The following is an 18,623-nucleotide window of genomic DNA, read 5'->3' as shown; positions in this document are numbered from 1 at the left end:
CTCTATTTCCGTGTTTTTGTTTTGATGTTTTACATTATTTCTTCTGATGTTTTACATTCTTTCTTATGCCTTGCAGGATGAGCAGGCGGAAGAATCATTCGATCATAGACTGGGGAGAGACACATGACCAATACGTACGGGAATGGAACGAGTGGGAAACTCGCAAAGATGCGGAGAGGAAAGTGATCGACTGGGGTGACTGCGATGATCACATGCGGTGGTACGACGATGGCATCAAGCATCGTCTGCGTCTGAGGCCCCAGTGGACGACAGCAGATGCTGAAGCACTGTGCAATGACGACTCTGATAATGAAGCCTACTATGACAACATCAGAGAACTATAAGGCAGATTTAGGGAGTATGGACCCCTCATGAACAGAGTGGTAAGTTGTGTTTATTTGTTTTGAACCGGCGGTTCGATGAAATCTACTCTAGTGAGTGTGACTCTTTTTTTTGCAGTCTTCGGAGCTGAACAAAAGCACTCAGATGCGCTAAGTTTTGCCCACTGGTCTCGATATACTAAGAAGAAGTTGAGGGGAACGGTGAAGGTAACATCGAGCCTCCTACACTTACATTTTTTCTTATGTTCATGTTCGTTTGGAATCATAAACTTGATCCATATTATATTCTTGTTGCAGAACTTTATCAACAAATGTCGCAAGATGGTGGGCCTGCTCGGGTGCGCTAGTTCTGCTGATGCTTATGCTCCCGCAAGCCCTATGCCTAGCCTCGCTTCATCGAGCCATGCCACCTCGTCGTCTAGGGTGGTTGAGGAGGACGAGGAGGAAGAAGATGAAAAGGAAGAAGACCATGAGGAGGAGTACGACGATGATGACGGTCCTCCACCAACTAAGACAATCCATCTTGAGAAGAGAAATGTGCCGAAGAGGGATTGGGCAAGTCCATCCCCGTTTCAGAGAATGTGCCCTCCTCATCGCAAGAAGAAGGCGGGTGAGATCCGTTCAAAGAACAAGGATGATCGTACCTCCAAGAAGGGAAGGAGCAAGTGAAGTTGTTGTTGTTCAACTACTTAAACTATTTATGTTCGCTTTGTGAAACGATTTGGTATTTGTCAAACTATTTCCTGTTTGATATGTGAAACTGTTTGTACCGTTTGACAAGTTTAGTTGTTGAACTATTATTCATATTGAAGTGTGAAACATGTTAGAATGTGTGAGATCGACATATCTTTTGTTTTTAAGCTATAACATTGTTATGGCAAAATTTATAAAAAAAACATACAAGTTTTATGCATAAGTTACACCGTAACCTTCCTACTACCACAGGCTCCGGCGGCAGGCTATGGCACCCCACCCTCGGGTGGCGGTAGGATGTGTGTGACGCGCATCACCAGACGTTTGTCTAGTCGTGCGTGTAAAGATTCGACACCCCTACCGCCAGGATACATAGGGGTAGGTTATTGCATCCTACCGTCACAGGTCCTGACGGTAGGTTATGTGCCATGTCATCTTCAGGCCGTTAAACAGACGGCTGCTGCTGTTAACCTACCGTCCCGAGATACGATCCTGACGGTAGGTTGTGTAATCCTATCGTTGAGCCTTGTAACGGCAAAAAAGATGATCAAATGGTAAAAAAATAAAGCTTGTTAGATCCGGCACAGTCAAAACACGAAATTTGAAAACCGAGCTTAGCTCAATTGGCTTGACACTGGAGTTTGCAGTCAGTCTGCCTCGGCTCTAACATTTGGTGTTCACGAAAATTTTCTTCTATAAAAAAATGGCAGCAGGCTAGTCTAGCCCGGGTTGGTCTCATTTTTTTTTTAAACACGAAATTTAGCCTCGGGTGGACGGCTCGACCGGCCTCGCGCTGCACGCCGCCACCACCAGACCAGACAGAGCGCCCGTAAACGGAAGCCGACGGGACCGAGAGCGGCCAGCCGAACCCGATGCCGCCGCCCAACTCCTCCTCCTCCTCCCTCCCGCTCGCGGCCGCCCCCATGTCCGACCCCTCCCCCTCCCCCTCCCCGCCCCCCAACCCCCTCGCCGCCGCCTCCTCCTTCCTCCAGCACCACCTCTCCAGCCTCGCCTCGCGCTTCGCTGCGCCGCGCCCCGCGCTCGCCGCGGCGCGCCCGCCGGGGCCCCACGGCGCCGCCCAGTCCCTCGCGCTCGGGCCCGACGAGGTCGCGCGCGCGCTCACCGGGACGCCCGTCTTCACCGTCTGCAACTCCAGCAACGAGTTCGTGCTCGTCTCCGACCCCGCCACCGGCCTCCGCTCCCTCGGCCTCCTCTGCTTCCGCTCCGAGGACGCCGACGCCCTCCTCTCCCATGTATCCCCCTTCCGCGCCCTTCTCTCAACGCTTGCCGGTTTCTATTCTTGGTTTTTATGCTTTTACTGATGGTTCTGGAGGTTGCGTGGTGCAGGTGAGGACGCGGCAGCCGGTGTTAGGGAAGGGGGCCAAAGTGGTGCCAATTACGCTAGATCAGGTGAGCTTAAATTGCTATCTCATTTGATAGATCACGCCAGGAGCAATCCTTTTTTGCCGAGTCACGACTTTTGGAGCAATCCTGCAAGAGAATCATGGGGAATTGAGGTTTATGCTGACTTAAGTAGTAGTGAGTTTATGTTGTGGCAGAAGTACGAGAGTGATATACAATGCAAAATTAAGGAACTCAATGACGTCTCAATCACTGGCAAAATGAACTAGATTCCTTAGAAGGTGGTACTGTGAGGAAAGGAATCGTTTCTCATAGGTCACACTGTCGCCAATTCATCTAGTCTAGCTTAGGTTTGTCTCATTAGGCTAGCCCTGCTGTTACAACTTCTCATTCTACTCCATGCACCGCTATTACGGATGCAAGTTGCGGTGGCCTGCGAACCCACACCAACCCTACTTTGGCAGTTGCCACAGTTGTAAGGACTAAGCACAATGTGCAAGTGAACCGCTAATTAAGTGGACGGGCACACTTTTTTGTGCCTAATCACAAGTGCAAGTGACGTGTGCAGAAAATGAGCCTCTAATTAAGCGATGCGTCTAATTGTATATCTTGAACCATACTGATATTGTTTGATGTTTTGGAATGTAAATATTTCTTATGCTGCCCTTCAAACGCAGGTTTATATGTTGAAGGCTGAAGGTATTGCATTCCGCTTCTTACCTGACCCACTTCAAATAAAGAATGCACTGCAGGTTTGATTCTTGATGAAACTGTTTCTTATTATTCTATTATCTTATCTAAATGTGTACCATTTTTGAGATTCCCCACCCTTTTCTTCTCTTACAAATAAGTATAGTCAAATTCAATATGTAATTAAATTGCTCTTCAAAGCAGCAATGCAGCAAGTACATGTTACAAGATTCCACTGGACTGCCATTTGTACCAACTTAATCTGTCACCATTGTTTTGATATTTCACCAAAAACATCCATATGTCCTAGGGGTAGCATGTTGCCCAATATTGCGTTATTTGTCACCACTCAAAGTTTTTAATATTGACTTATTTTTCTGCATCAGGCGTATAATGGTTAGATGGCACCGATCAGTCCAACGTATTATCAAGATGTGTGTCTGAATCCTTAGAATGCATCTTCATTATTCATATTTGTTAGATAACATATATTTTACATCTTCAAAGACAACATATGTTCCAAGTAACACTTAATTTCACCATGCAAAAAAAAGGAAAGAAAGTAACACTTAGTTTGAGCAAGGAAAAGTTAGAGGCCTATTGCAGTGGCACATGAATTAATTTTGGAGATCTACCACCTAGACCTATACGGTTGGAACATCACCTGACTTTGTATGGTCGGTGTTATTTTCAATGTAGTATATGCCAAATTGCCAATATTTTCCTTTTCTTTTATGTGCTGGATTGGTTCAAATAAAGTGATCTCCATGAGGGTAATTTTTTTTTTGTGTGTACTCTTGCCTGTTGGTCCATACTTTGTTGCTGATGACTATATAAAGTTTGATGCTTAAACAATAGTATATGTGGGTTACTGTAGTCTTCTGCTTCTAATATAACCAATGTGAACAATTTTTTTTTCAGCCTAATGATGACTATTACTCTTTGGCTTTTCAGTTGAAATCTGGCTTAACTGGTTTTGATGGTGTCCCTGTTTTTCAGGTAATTCATGGTTGCATTGCTTTACTAAGAAATACTCCCTCTTTTCCGTTATATAATGTGTATTTGTTCTTTGATAAATTCCATAATGTTTTTTTCCCGAGAAAACGCAAGAGATTTTGCGTTTCGTTGTCCATAATGTAATTAAGGTGCATTTCTTCTAAATCCTCTTAATTCTCTTTTTAGCTCTCCAGAAAAAAGGAAAATATCTCTCCCCTGATTGCCTGTACCTCTTCTTGTTTCAAAAGAAGGAAACTATCTCTCTCTCGATTGCATGTATCTCTTACTTTCCTGGACTCGCTGGTTTACTTACCACTAACCAACAAATTTCCCAAGGGTAATTTTGTCCTAACACCTCTATAATCATGTGCCTTGGTCACCGTACCAAAAATAATACACCTTACATAAAAGAACGGAGGGAGTATATTCTTACCAAAAGCAGTTAAATTTTAGATGCTCATTGACAATTGGATATTATGGTATCTCTTTCAATGTGTTAAGTTAGTTACATGCATTAATAACCAGGGTTCCACAAACGGTTTGTTGCTTTTTTGGGCCAGTTCTGATTTCTATAACTCTCTTGTTGATTAGCACCAGCATAGCATGCCAACAGTAAGATTTCTATCTTTCCCCAAGATCAGGAATTCAGAAAAAAAAAACTCTGTTTGGAACCCTACATCAGTTGGTCAATAACACTCCTGGTAAGAGTGAACTATACCTCAGCAGTTGACAAATAACTAATTTTATAGATTGTTGATCAATAGCGGCAATGGTTCTGTTAGCATATGGACTGGTTGATTTGTTATTACTCCCTCCGTCCCATAATATAAGAGCGTTTTTGACACTACACTAGGGTGAAAAACGCTCTTATATTATGGGACGGAGGGAGTAATATGTTAACTTCTACTCTCTCCTTTCCTAAATATAAGTCTTTGTAGAGATTCCACTACGAACTACATAAGAATGTATATAGTCATATTTTAGAGTGTACATTCACTTATTTTGCTCTGTATGTGGTCCATAGTGGAATCTCTAGAAAGACTTATATTTAGGAACAGAGGGAGTAAGTTCTAACAGAATAACGTACTCCCTCCGATCTGAATTAATTGACGGAGCCTTTATACAATGTAAAATGGACATTGTACAGAGGCCACATCATTTAATTTGGATCAGAGGGAGTAGTTTATTTCCATGAGTTATATGGCTGAGGTGGGCTTCAACACATTGCGAAAGCTGAAGCTGTTAATCTATCCTGCCCCCATTAGTTACTTGCCCATACTGGTTCTTTCATGCCCTCCCAGTATCACCAGGGTGCCTCATCTTGTAATGCTGTAATCCTATCTCTTCATCTTAAATAGTTGGTGCTCAGAAAAAACTGAAAGATAAAAAAAAGTTTTTGTGTACACCATGTGACGAACCTCTTTTCCTCTATTACCTGGTCTTGATACTTATAGCTTTGTATCCTAAGTCCAAACTTTCTTTGGAGCGACATACATTGGATGAACTGTCCTTTGCTATGATGAAAATACCTGATTTGCATGTGCAGTCAGATCTATTGGTCGTTAAGAAACAGAAGAAGCGCTATTGCCCAGTATACTTTCAAAAGGTTTGTCAAGCTCCATTTTCTTTCACCTACCTTACCCAGTCTGGTTAAGTCTTCACAACTTCATTCCTGGTTCAGGAGGACATAGAAAGAGAGCTTAGAAAGGCGTCTAAATCTTCGAAAGGATCAGCCTTATCTAAGCAAATTATGGTATGTGGTTTTATATGTTTCTTATTGCTGTCCTAAGCTCTCATGAAAACTTGTTATTCTGGTTTCTTCAGGTTGGTAGTTTGGAGGATGTCTTGAAGAAAATGGAGGTAGGATGGAGATAGAAACATAAGATGCACTCAGGACTGCTTGTACCTAATTGACTACTAACATCCTAAAACTCTTGATTCTACAGATTAACGACAGAAATTCCGGTTGGGATGACTTAATCTTCATACCACCTGGAAAGAGCCTCAACCAACATATCAATGAGGTATCAGCGTAGTTTTGTTGTGCAGTGATAGCACGGAGTTTGAGCACACATATTTTTCTCACTTGAAATGCTGTGATGGCCAGCCTATCAACTATATTAAGCCGCTGCCTGAGCTTTTTTTCTCTCTTAATAATTAATTCACGGTTAGCTCTGTAAGGAAATTTTCAAGGTCAAGTGATAAAATATGGCTGTGATTTTTTTTCGCCATTGTACTCTAGAAATATATTATTTGTTTTGTTCCCTGTTTCTGGATTACCAACATCATGTTCAGAAAGAAGACTGACAAAAGTATGGTGCTATATCTTCGTTGAAAGATTTAGCTCCATGTGAATTATTTTTCTGTACAAGATTGCAATCATGAAAGAGAAAACATGATTAGAACTGTGCCATGGTTGGGTTTGTTATCATACTGCCTTCGTAAAACTGTGGTTCTCTTTGTCCTCTTGCCATCAGAATTTACACTCGTGCACTGGTCATGCCAAGCAGATAGAAAACTTCACCAAATCTTGTTCCTTTGTTGAGTGCAATCTTTCTCTTTTGTGGGGGGCCATGGAGTGCAATTTATGTGGTTGCTATGAAAGCTATAAGAGGTGTTCATGGAAAGAAAAGTAGATGATGGTTGAAGTGGAACCAGCATAAGTGACACAAATGCCATAGGTCATAATATTTCGATATTACAAATCTTGGAGATTTTCTTTCCTGACATAAGAGAAATTTATAGGCTTGCCAAATAGGATATTTTATGTAGACTGAAATATCAAGGTAGTTTGAGTATCAAGAAACAGAGATGAAGAACATTTCTTTGCTCAGCAAGCTGCTTTTAGGCTCATTTATACAAGGAAGGGGTTTGACTGAAACAAGATTATTTCTCAAGTGGAATTTATTAGTGGGTATTCTCAGTTTCTGGACTGGCCTTGTCCATGCAAAGCATTCCACCTCCAGTACGTCATGATTTTACTTTTAGGAGGATACTTGGGCTGATATTGAACCATTCTGTCAAATACCCCATCCTCCTATGTAAGTAATCTTGCGAGGCACCCTAGCAAATTGTCACTCCAGCGAGCAATCATCTGGGTTGGGCCTAACTTGGAACAAGCTGGTCCAACAGGTGTAAACGATCGGGTTATCACAAACACGACTAGAAACCCTTCCCGTTTTTGTGTAAAAAAGAAACCTTCGGTTCCTTGGTTCAGTCAATGCGTCGGTCTATCCTGAGTTCTCTTCCTCCGTTCCAAAATGAATGTTGTGGTTTTAGTTCAAATTAAAAGTACCCGAAAGGATAACTTCAATTTTTGTGCTGTTTCTGAGCGGGATTGTTCTCACAAAAAAAACTATAATAATTATAAGAAATGAGCGCCTGTGTCTCGCTCTCAGTCAGTTTTCGAAAGTTGTTCATATACATACAAATCTGAAAATGATCTTCACCATGTTATAAAGATTTGTTTATCTAGTACAAAAAGTGTAATATTATCTCATCTGATTGAGATTTAAGTTCTTAATCAATTTTACAGATATGATCGTTCAACTAGTGCAAAACTTTGCAACGTTTGTCCCCGCCTTTCAGCTTTTATAAAATCTTGCATGGATCCCAATGTCAAGTCAACGATCAGAGCCGAACGATAATTAGCAAATCCATCAAAAGACGGTGGTGGGAGACCAGATCTTGTTTTTGTGATGAAAGACGACAATAGTACAACGCCTGTCATATTTCCCGCTTTATGTCATCTACCCTTTAGATTCTCATATGATGGAAAATTGGCTACCAAGGGTTTGAAGGGGTTATGTTCACAAACACTATTCTACCGAAAATCCAAGTCTGCTTCCGGACTCATCTGCTCCTGGTCAGAAAAAAATCAAAACAAGTATTGTAAAAATTCAAAAAAAATCCAATTTTTTTGTGTGGTAGATATTTTGATGAGTGAGGTCCGTTTTAAATTTTAACTTATTTGAACATCTGAGCAGCTCTCGGTAAAAAAGACAAATCGGGTCAGAACAGTTCGTGAACAGCTAACTTTTTTACAGATTTCGATTTGTCTTTTTTATCGAGAGCTGCTCAGATGTTCAAATAAGTTGAAATTTAAAGCAAACCTCACACATACAATTATCTATCATACAAAAAATTAATTAGAATTTAATTTTTTTTGCTATTTGTTTTGATTTTTTTCATCGATGCGGGTGCAACTGAGCTCGGAGCCAAATCGCTGCTTCCCTATTCTACTAGCTATTATATATTGGTTTATGTAATAGCCATCAGAACGATGTTAACTTTGACAGGAAAGTTCTCTGTCGTCTAAATCAGGTGATCAAATGCGGTGGCTTACCACGATCGTGGGCACCATTGCAAAGAGCAGAGTTCAAAGAAGTGATGGCAACAGGGGAAGGTCCTGGTCATGGAGGTATTTTCGGCTACTAGTTGGCCCACCTGCAAGCGACTAGGCGATGACGAACTATTCTAAGCCTCAGTTTACCCATTATCTGCTTAGTTGCTTATCATATGATAGATAAGATGTTGTGACTTGTTTGGATGGTTCGTGTACCAATTACTCTTGTATATGCATGGTGCACGCCCTCGGCGAAGAAGCCCAAGAGCGACATGGCTCTTCCTTTTCTAAACATATAAATGAGTGAGAAATCTCAGATTTTTTCTTGCGAACACGCGAAAGACTTGCATGTCGATTTATTAGATGCAATAGAGAGTACAGAGAATCCACCGGTAAGCCAGGTTAGAGCATCTACAACCAGACTTAACAAATCCAACCCCCTATACATCCACGTATGCGCCCTCACACATTCGTGGAAGCATCCAAACAACCCATCACATCTCGTGTCCAACAATCATACATCTTAAATCGGGACTCTCAAATCTATGCAAATCTAAGCACGCTCATTATACACGTCAATGTCGCATGTAAATAACAAATGTTGGTATGAAAATGCATAGTTCTTACTTCTTACATAAAATTTAGTTTTAGTGCACAACTCAAACGTTATCTCATTGACTTTCACTATGGGTCCACATATGCTCGACAAGATCGTTGAGTAGTTGCACGTGCACCTGATGACATGAAGATTCCGATGCATCTGAAGAAAGTTAATAAGCTGATTTGCATCTTGATCTTCAGGGATTTGAACTTGTTCTCAATGCGCTTCAAAATCATTGGTTTAGGCAACACTATCATCCTCGTCTTAGACAATCATATTGTGCAAAATAACATAACATGTCATCAACTGCCACAAAGTTTCTGATTCCGAAATCATTGCAACTCCACGAACAATTCCCCAACAATCTTGAAGCACTCAGAATTCCCTCTCCATATTCTTCCTAGTTACTTCCTGCATTGTTGCAAAGTGTCTTTGTTTGTTGCCGCGTGGTTCGGATATGGTCTTCACAAACGCCACACACCGAGGATAGATGCCATCAACAAGATAATATCTCATGTTTTACTCATGGTAGTTGACAACGTAGTTGCATGACGATGATTCCCTATTACAAAGCCTACTGAACAAGGGAGATCTTTGAAGCACGTTGACGTCGTTGTGAGAACCCGACATTTCAAAGAAAGCATGCCAAATCCGTAAGTCATGTGATGCCACTGCTAGTATGATGGTGACCTCCTTGGCATGACCATGAGCATTTTCCGCAAACCTTTGGGGCAGTTCTTCCATTGCCAATGCATACAATCAATTGATCCAAGCATTCATGTAAACCCTCTGGCCTCTCCAATAGCCAGTAAAATTGTTGTGTCTTCCACATTTCGTTCTCTCAAATACTCTGCTCCAAACATGCGCACCACGGGCGGGCAAACTTGACAGTAGTCTTCATGCATGTGATCTCCCCCATCTGGACCATCTCACGAACGACATGTGCGGAGTACCAAGTGCAAGCATCCTCACAACAGCCATGCATTTCTGCTTAGCAGAGAAAGAAAGTTGGCTGCAGCAAGTCCTTGTGAGCTTGAAGTAGTCATCGTGTGCCTCTGCTCCCTCCACACTGCGCAGAAACAATGGTTTCCGCATGTGAAAATGTCGACGAAACCATGGATCATTCAAAAAAGTTGGATCTCGAGCAAAGTAGTCCTTGTGTAGCAGCCATGCTCCGGAGACCCTATCCCGTCTGATCACTCTTCTCCCTTTGAATGAGACCTTGAAGTTCATAATATGCTCCACTTGCTGGTCATTTCCTCTTGCATGCTCATGTCCACTTCATTGTCCGAATCCGATGAATCAAAGAACTCGGCTTCAATCCTTTTATCAAGCTCCGTTCGTCCATACTCCTCATCCAATGAAGCATCGGAATTCATGGCTTTCCCTACAAATAAATCACAAAAAATAGATCAAATATTCTGCCGAACACAAAGAGGGAAAGGGGCAGCCCTAGAGTTGCCAGACGTATAGCGGTGGCATCTGGGACGACAACAATGTCTGCGGCGGCGAGAACGGGAGAGATGATTGATGTGCCGGTCCTGGCGGCACTGAGGCTCAAAATGGCTATGGAGTAAGATTGGTTGTATGATCGAAAGTATGTCTAGAGGGGGGGGGGTGATTTGACTACTTGACCAAATTAAAACGTAACATTTTCCCAATTTTACCGGTAGGCAAGTTTTAGTGATTTTACTAAGTGTAGCACATCCTACACATGCAAGTCTATGAGTCGTGTAATGGAAAGTAAATACATTGCAAGTGAATGTAAAGGAAGGATAGGAGAGATCAGATACAATGAAGACACAAAGATTTTTGGCATGGTTCCAATAGACGGTGCTATCGTGCATCCACATTGATGGAGACTTTTACCCACAGAGGGTAACAGTTGCGCGAGACCATGAAGGGTCCACCCACGAAGGGTCCAGGAAGAAGCAACCTTGTCTACGTCGTCATGGCTTACGTCCAGAAGGACTAGCCTCACTCGGGTAGATCTTCATGAAGTAGGCGATCTCCTTGCCCTTACAAAGTTCTTGGTTAAACTCCACACGATGTGGAGGCTCCCAAGCGACACCTAACCAATCTAAGAGACACCACTCTCCAAAAGGTAATAGACGGTGTGTTGATGATGAACCCCTTTCTCTTGTGCTTCAAAAGATAGTCTCCTAAACACTCAATCACTCTCTCGTAGAAATTTGGCTTGGTAGAAGAGCATGATTAGGTGGAAATCAACTTGAGAGGCTAGAAATCAAGGACTATTGGTTGGAGTGGAATCCCTTGATCTCAACACATGAGTAGGTAGTTCTCTCTCAGAAAATGAATGGTGGAATTGTAGTTTTGTTTTCACGGCTCTCTTACAGAGTAAGTGGTGGTGGAGGGGTATATATAGCCTTCACCAAAAATCCAACAATTACAACATTATTGCTAACTCGGTGACACCGAAGATAAATCTCGAGGGTACCGACTAGGGCAAAAGGTTGCATCTTTTGGCTTTTCGATGGGACCGAAACAACTTGGAGAGAACGATTTTGGTTCACCTTGGGCTGCCCCAACGACTCGAAGGTTTCGAGATTAATACAATCGACTCCACCAAGTTGGTCATTGCTTTTCGGTTGCACTGAACGCAGTCTCGGTTGCACCGAGAAGTTAGAGTTTGGCTTATGGGCTCCGTCATAGGTGACTCGGTGGCACCGAAAGGAAAACATTGGTGGTACCGATTTGGATTTAGGGTTTTGGATATAAATTATGTGAGAATGTGGTTGAGGGTTTTTGGTGACAAATCTCTAAGCACTAGAGCAACTATATCATCATCAATACCTCATCCCCTCTTAATAGTATTAGCTTTCCTATGGGCTCAATGTGATCAGGATCACCTAAATAAAATGTAGAGTCTTGAATATTTTGTCAATATATTTCCTTTGCATCATAGGGGTTTCACATCACATATCCTAGCCATACCAATCATTGAACTTCTCTGAAATGTACTTGAGAGAAATATTAGTTCACATATATGTTGTTATTGATTACCAAAACCACCAAGGTATTATATGCACTTTCAATCTCTCCTTTTTGGTAATTGATGACAACATATAGATAAAAGCTTCGACAATTGATATAATCAATGAATGATATCGTTGCTTTAAGAAGTATGTGACAAGCAAGAGCCCCGCCCCCGCCCCCTAAATTTGTGCATTATTTTGAATTTGCGTTTGAATGCAACTCCACAATTTATTAGATCATGGGTCACTCTTCCATGTCACATACATATTGGTGGGGCGCATAGAATGGTATGAATGAATTGCAATGCACATATTGACAAGCATATAAGTGAATGATCATAATATAGAACACATAGATAGGCAGTCATAACATCAAATGACAAAGTGTATGATCAAACACAACATAGTCTCAACCAAGTGACCAGCAAAATTAAACCAATGTATCAAGAACTCCCAATAACCAAAAGCAAAAGATGATAGGCTCTCTCCCGAAGCCCTATGATCTATACAAATTATCCCCCTTTGTCAACAAGTTACCAAAAAGTTCGAATAATATAGAGCTAAACATCGCTCTGGTCTAGATCTCCTCCACGCGACGATGAAGTCATATGATTTGCTACTCCGGTGGTCATCGAAGGAGTCAAAAGAAGTGTGTCGGTGAATGATTCTGACGATGTCTGCTAGGTTGGTGGAGTGGACACCGGAGGAACATGTGGTGCATATGCAGTGGTGGCAACGGGAGCTGACACTATGGCTATGGACTGGGGCACTCGCACTGTTGCAGATCTGGGCAAGGTAGTGAACCGTGTAGTGGTGGGAGCGATGGTCTTGTTGGGTTCTATAGTAGGCGTATCGCATGCAAATTCAAATTTTCCTACACGCAGGACATCCAAGAACATGCTATGGAGATAGACCACAGATCGTTACCACTAGACACGCAGTGTCGTGCAACGGAAGTAGAGTTGGGACAGTGCGTCCGCGAGGTCCGTCTCCTCGTCGTCCAATCTGCCTAGAACATCCGATCGTCAAATCCCACGTACAGGTTCATCGGAGCGGCGCAAGTGCACCGCTGATACGTCTCCAACGTATCTATAATTTTTGATTGTTCCATGTTGTTATATTATCAATCTTGGATGTTTTATATACATTTACTACCAACTTTATATCAGTTTTTGGGACTAACCTATTAACTTAGTGCCCAATGCCAGTTGTCGTTTCTTGCTTGTTTTTTTTACTTTGCAGAATATCAATACCAAACGAAGTCCAAATGCCATAATACTTCTTGCAGATTTTTCCCGGCAGGAAGAGACCCTGGAAGATATTGGAGGCCACAAGAGGAGGCTTGTGGGTCCCACTAGGCACCAGGGTGCACAAGGGGCCTCCGACGTGCAAATGTCTACTACTCAATTTTATTCTTATGGACTATGTTGGGCCTCCAAGCGCGGAGTTTGTTAGGACAGTAGTAATTTTCCCTCAAGTGCATGAGCTAAGGTTTATCAATCCGTGGGAGGTGTAGGATAAAGATGGTCACTCTCAAACAACCCCATAATCAAATACAAGAAATCTCTTGTGTCCCCAACACACCCAATACAATGGAAAATTGTATAGGCGCACTAGTTCAGCGAAGAGATGGTGATACAAGTGTAGTATGGATAGTAGATATAGGTTTTTGTAATCTGAAAATATAAAAACAAGAAGGTAGAAAGTGTAAAACAGCGAGCCAAACGTTGTATAAATTCTTGTTAATAAGTCATAGGGTTCATACTTCCACTAGTTCAATATCTCAAGAACGCTAACATAATAGAATCATATGATCATCCCTCAACGTGCAACAAAGAATCACTCCAAAGTTCGTATCTAGTGGAGAACAATAAAATGAAATTGGTGTAGGTAGTAGAACCACCTCAAAGTTAGTCTTTATGATCAATCTTTTGAGATATTCCTATAAGTGTCACAAAGATACCTAGAGTTCGTACTAGAATAACACCCATGATACATATCAATCAACCCTAATGTCACCTAGATAATCCAATGCCACCTCAAGTATCCATCGGTAAATTATGCAACATGCATAAAAACAATTCAGATCTATCATATTCAGTCCAACACAAAGAACTTCAAGGAGCACCCCAAGATTTCTATCAGAGAACATAGTATGAAAACGTGCAATCAACCCCTATGCATAGACCCCCAAGGTCACCGAAATCCGCAAGTTGATGCCATAACATATATCAAGCGAATCACTTGAATACCCCAATGTCACTACGGGTATCCGCATGCAAGACATACATCAAGTGTTCTAAAACCAAAATATCCAATCCAACATAACGAGATCTCAAAGACAAAGATTCAATTCATCACAACGAGATAGCAAGGGACAAACACCATATGGTACGACTATATTAACAAGCCCGTGATACATCAAGATCGTGCCATCTCAAGAACACGAGAGAGAGAGAGATTGAACACATAGCTACTCATACATACCTTTAGCCCCGAGGGTGAACTACTCCCTCCTCGTCATAGCCTCCGCCGGGATGATGAAGATGGCCATCGAAGATGATTTTCCCTCTCCGGTAGGGCACTAGAAAGGCTCCGGATGGGTTTTTCATCGATACAGAGAGTTGCGGGAGCGGAGCGGAAGCTCTCTCTCTTTATTTTCGGGTTTTCTGGTACATATAGGATTTTTCAGCGTTGGAATCACACAAACGGAGCCACGTGGGGCCCACAAGCCATAACGACGCAACCTAGGGGGCGCCCTGTTGGCTTGTGGCCCATAGGTGGCTCCTCTTCGATGGTTCTTCGCTCCAATATTGCTTATTTCCTCTAGAAAAACATATATAAAAGTTTAGGGCGATTTGGAAAACTTCATTTTCTGCACAAAAACAACAACATGTTAATTCTATTGAAAACAACGTCGGTCCGGGTTATTTCTAAATAAATCATATAAAGTTTAGCAAAAACATATAGAAGTATTGTAAACATAGGCAAACATGGCATGCATACTTCATAAATCATCGATACATTGGAGACATATCAGCATCCCCAAGGTTAATTCCTACTCGTCCTCGAGTAGGTAAATGATAAAAAGAAATAATTTATGAAGTGTAAATGCTAGCATAGTATATAAGTTTAATCAATGATAATTCCAATCATTTTTTCTAGTATCATAACCATTTTTTTTCATAAAAATCATCATGGTTGAGCAGCAATCAATTCACATGTTATGGTTCAAATAATGCATTCTCTTGAAACTCAACATCATATGTTCTTAGTCATCAAACATTTTCAATGCATCATCAAGTCTAAGTAAGTGCTCCACATACTCAATTGTCATATAGTCTTCTATGATTGCTAATACTCAAAGCGTATTTTTAGAACAAATAACATTCATCGAACACAGAGAAAGATAGGGGCTTAATGTTTCGCCTCCCAACATATTTATCATAAAGATAAGTGTCAACGATAATGAATCATGATCAAATATATTTGAGTGGATATATATGTTTGGATCTTTCCCCACCACATGGTGCTTGACAACTAATAGACTAAGGTTGGACTAAGAAGTTGACTCAACATGAAAAGTAAGTAACATGAAAGTAAATAGTTTGTCCCTTCGCAGAGGGAAGCAGAGATTTGCAGAGGTGTCAGAGCTCATTGTTTTAAAATAGAGATGAATATGTAATTTTGGGTGGTGTTCCTTTCATGTCAACGTCACAATAGAGTTGTCAATATCTTCCATGCTAATCACATATTGGTGGTTCCCAAACAAAATTGAAATTTTACTCCCCCTCAACCATTCAATCACATTCCATGGCTAGCCGTATCCATGGGTGCCCTCCAAACAATCAACTTTCTAGGGGGGGGGGGGTTCTTGTTTATTTATTTTTGCATTATGCAGGACCGGGCATCCTTTTTTACCAGACTCTCTCGTGCAATGACAAGTGAATAAACACTCATCTTGGGAATAACTCGCTTAGCATGGAAGATAATGACTACCCCGTCGCTCCATGAGCGGTATGGGAACACAAAACAAATGTTTAGAGGTGGAACATGCAAATTTACTTTGAATGGAAATGAAATACCATACATAGGTAGGTATGATGGACTATCATGGAAGAAACTTGGTTCAAGGATTTGTATGCACAAGTAGTATTTCTACTGAGTACGAAGTTTTGGCTAGCAAAAGGTTCTAAACAAGCACCACATGTTGGAGGATCCATAACAATATAACTTTTATGCAAATATACCCAAACATAACCATTATATTGTCTTCCTTGTCCAACTTCAGCTATTTGATTAAGGTTGGTAATAATTGATGGGTATTCACAATCATAAAAGATGTTCAAGATAATATATTTGCATGTGAAAGTTCTCTTTCTTATACTAATCATTCATGAATTGCTTGTATGACCAATTTGACGATTGTCAAACTTCAATAGATTTACTTTATAAACCAGATGTGAAGCTACTAATAAGCATACATCACATTGATAATTTCATATTTATGATATTTCATTCATTCACAATTTACTCTTAGGATACAAGTGAAGCACAAGATCAAACAATCAAACTACTCTCAAAATATATAAGTGAAGATCAATGAGTAGTCAAACAATCAAGTAGCTATGAGAGGACTCTCTCTCAATAAAGATTTTCAGATCTGAGCATTTTTTTAAACATCAAAGAAAACAAAAGTACATTCCAATAATAGGACATATCATGTGGACAAATACAAATTTAGGATCAACATAGGCTAACGGGTATTTGTTGACGAACAGAGGTGGGATGCTAGCATCCCCAAGCTTAGATGCTTGAGACTTCTTGAAATATTTACTTGGGGTGCCTTGGGAATACCCAAGCTTGAGATTTTGTATCTCATTTAATCTTCTCATATCCCAGTTTCACCTAAGTCTCGAAAACTTCATCCACACAAAACTTGAAAAATAACTCGTGAGATAGGTTAGTACACATAAGAATAAATCAACACTTCATGTACTGCCAAGACAAGTTGCATAATAATTTCCAAACATTAGGTACAATATACTATTATTTCCACAATTTATATCTATCAATATAAGCCATGAAAACTCTAGGATAAGTAGATAACAAAACTATGACAACAATCTGTCCAAACAAAACAGTCTGAAGTAATCAATTTAAACAGTGTACGTATGTAACTCAAACAATTCTGAAAATTTAGGAAGTGATAAAGAATTTGTATGAAGTTAGTGTATAAATTTTTCAGAAACTTTCCATGTTCAAGTAAAATGTGTTAATTCAAATACTACAACAAAAGTTTCTGTTTTTGTACATATCACATCACACATGAAATTCAAGCATTCGAAGGCAATTCTTGGAACTGTTATTGAAAAACAAGATTATAAATAACATCTAACAGAAAATAACAAAATAAAATGACAATCCAAATAAAACACATATCTTGTGACGAATAAAAATATAACTCCAAGTAAGACATACCGATGATGTTGGAGACCAAGGAGGGGATGCCTTCCGAGGCATCCCGAAGCTTAGACCCTTGAGTCTTCCTTGGATATTACCTTGGGGGTGTGATACGTCTCTGTTGTATCTACTTTTCCAAACTCTTTTTCCCTTGTTTTGGACTCTAATTTGCATGATTTGAATGGAACTAACCCGGACTAACGCTGTTTTCAGCAGAATTGCCATGGTGTTGTTTTTGCGCAGAAATAAAAGTTCTCGGAATGACCTGGAAATTTACGAGGATTTTTTGTGGAATATATAAAAAATACTGGCGCAAGAATCAATCGGAGGAGTGGAGCGAGGAGCCCACAAGCCCACCAGGCGCGCCCCCTTGGCCGCGCCTAGCAGGCTTGTGGGGCCCTCGGGGCTCCACCGCCTCCAACTCCAGCTCTATTTAGCCCCCTTCGTCCGAAAAAAAATCAAGGAGGAGAGTTCATCGCGTTTTACGATACGGAGGCGCCGCCACCACCTGTTCTTCCTCTGGAGGGCAGATATGGAGTCTGTTCTGGGCTCCGGAGAGGGGAGATCGTCGCCATCGTCATCACCAACCTTCCTTCATCGCCAATTCCATGATGCTCTTCATCGTTTGTGAGTAATCTCATCGTAGGCTTGTGTAATGCCCCAAGAGTATACTTGCCATATTTGGAACCTTCTATATGTGGATCCATCTTGTCATTGCCATGAGAGATCAATGCATGTGTTATTTCATGTGATGTCACCTTGTCATGTTTCCTTTTGCATGCATGCATCTATTTCTTTCCTTGCCTTTTGTGTTTGTTTCCTTGTGAATCCATGTGATGTAGGGTGTGTGTTGTGATGTTATGTGTTGATAAGTGAGATGATGTGGAGTAGTGCATTTGAGAGTAGGAGCAACTATGTTGGTTTGCACTAGGGTTTTAAAAACCTTCTTCCTCTCTTTTATCTCAAGGTCAAGATTCACTTGCTCCATCCCTATTTCAAAAATGCCCATGTTTTAGTATGTTTTGTGGTGGATGTGATGCTAGAGTTTTAGTGATTTGAAACTATGTCTTAGTGGTGCAAATATTCACAAAACAGATCAACTTAATTCTGTTTTGTAAATATTTACTTGCTCCAAA

At 41.0% G+C, this 18,623-nt stretch overlaps 1 protein-coding gene across 1 annotated transcript; it reads left to right on the top strand.

The window, feature by feature from the left end:
• The first annotated feature begins 1,891 nt into the window (after nucleotides 1–1,891).
• Nucleotides 1,892–6,313, top strand: LOC123410878 (protein TIC 22, chloroplastic-like). Its single transcript, XM_045103808.1, has 8 exons — nucleotides 1,892–2,287; nucleotides 2,382–2,444; nucleotides 3,074–3,148; nucleotides 4,041–4,085; nucleotides 5,629–5,688; nucleotides 5,764–5,835; nucleotides 5,907–5,942; nucleotides 6,029–6,313. The coding sequence occupies exons 1-8, from the start codon at nucleotides 1,907–1,909 to the stop codon at nucleotides 6,116–6,118; spliced, it is 822 nt and encodes a 273-aa protein (XP_044959743.1). The 5' UTR covers nucleotides 1,892–1,906; the 3' UTR covers nucleotides 6,119–6,313.
• The last annotated feature ends 12,310 nt before the right edge of the window (nucleotides 6,314–18,623 follow it).

This window comes from Hordeum vulgare, chromosome 7H, assembly GCF_904849725.1.
Source record: "Hordeum vulgare subsp. vulgare chromosome 7H, MorexV3_pseudomolecules_assembly, whole genome shotgun sequence".
Taxonomy (NCBI): domain Eukaryota; kingdom Viridiplantae; phylum Streptophyta; class Magnoliopsida; order Poales; family Poaceae; genus Hordeum; species Hordeum vulgare.
Note: the sequence above shows the minus strand (reverse complement) of the source record. Positions and strands in the feature narration are given on the sequence as shown.

Excerpts from the sequence above, each read along its gene's own strand:
- LOC123410878 (XM_045103808.1), top strand. The coding sequence starts at position 1,907 with ATGCCGCCGCCCAACTCCTCCTCCTCCTCCCTCCCGCTCGCGGCCGCC. Across the intron at positions 3,149-4,040 it reads AAATAAAGAATGCACTGCAG|TTGAAATCTGGCTTAACTGG; the intron begins GTTTGATTCTTG and ends TTGGCTTTTCAG. Across the intron at positions 5,943-6,028 it reads ATGTCTTGAAGAAAATGGAG|ATTAACGACAGAAATTCCGG; the intron begins GTAGGATGGAGA and ends TTGATTCTACAG.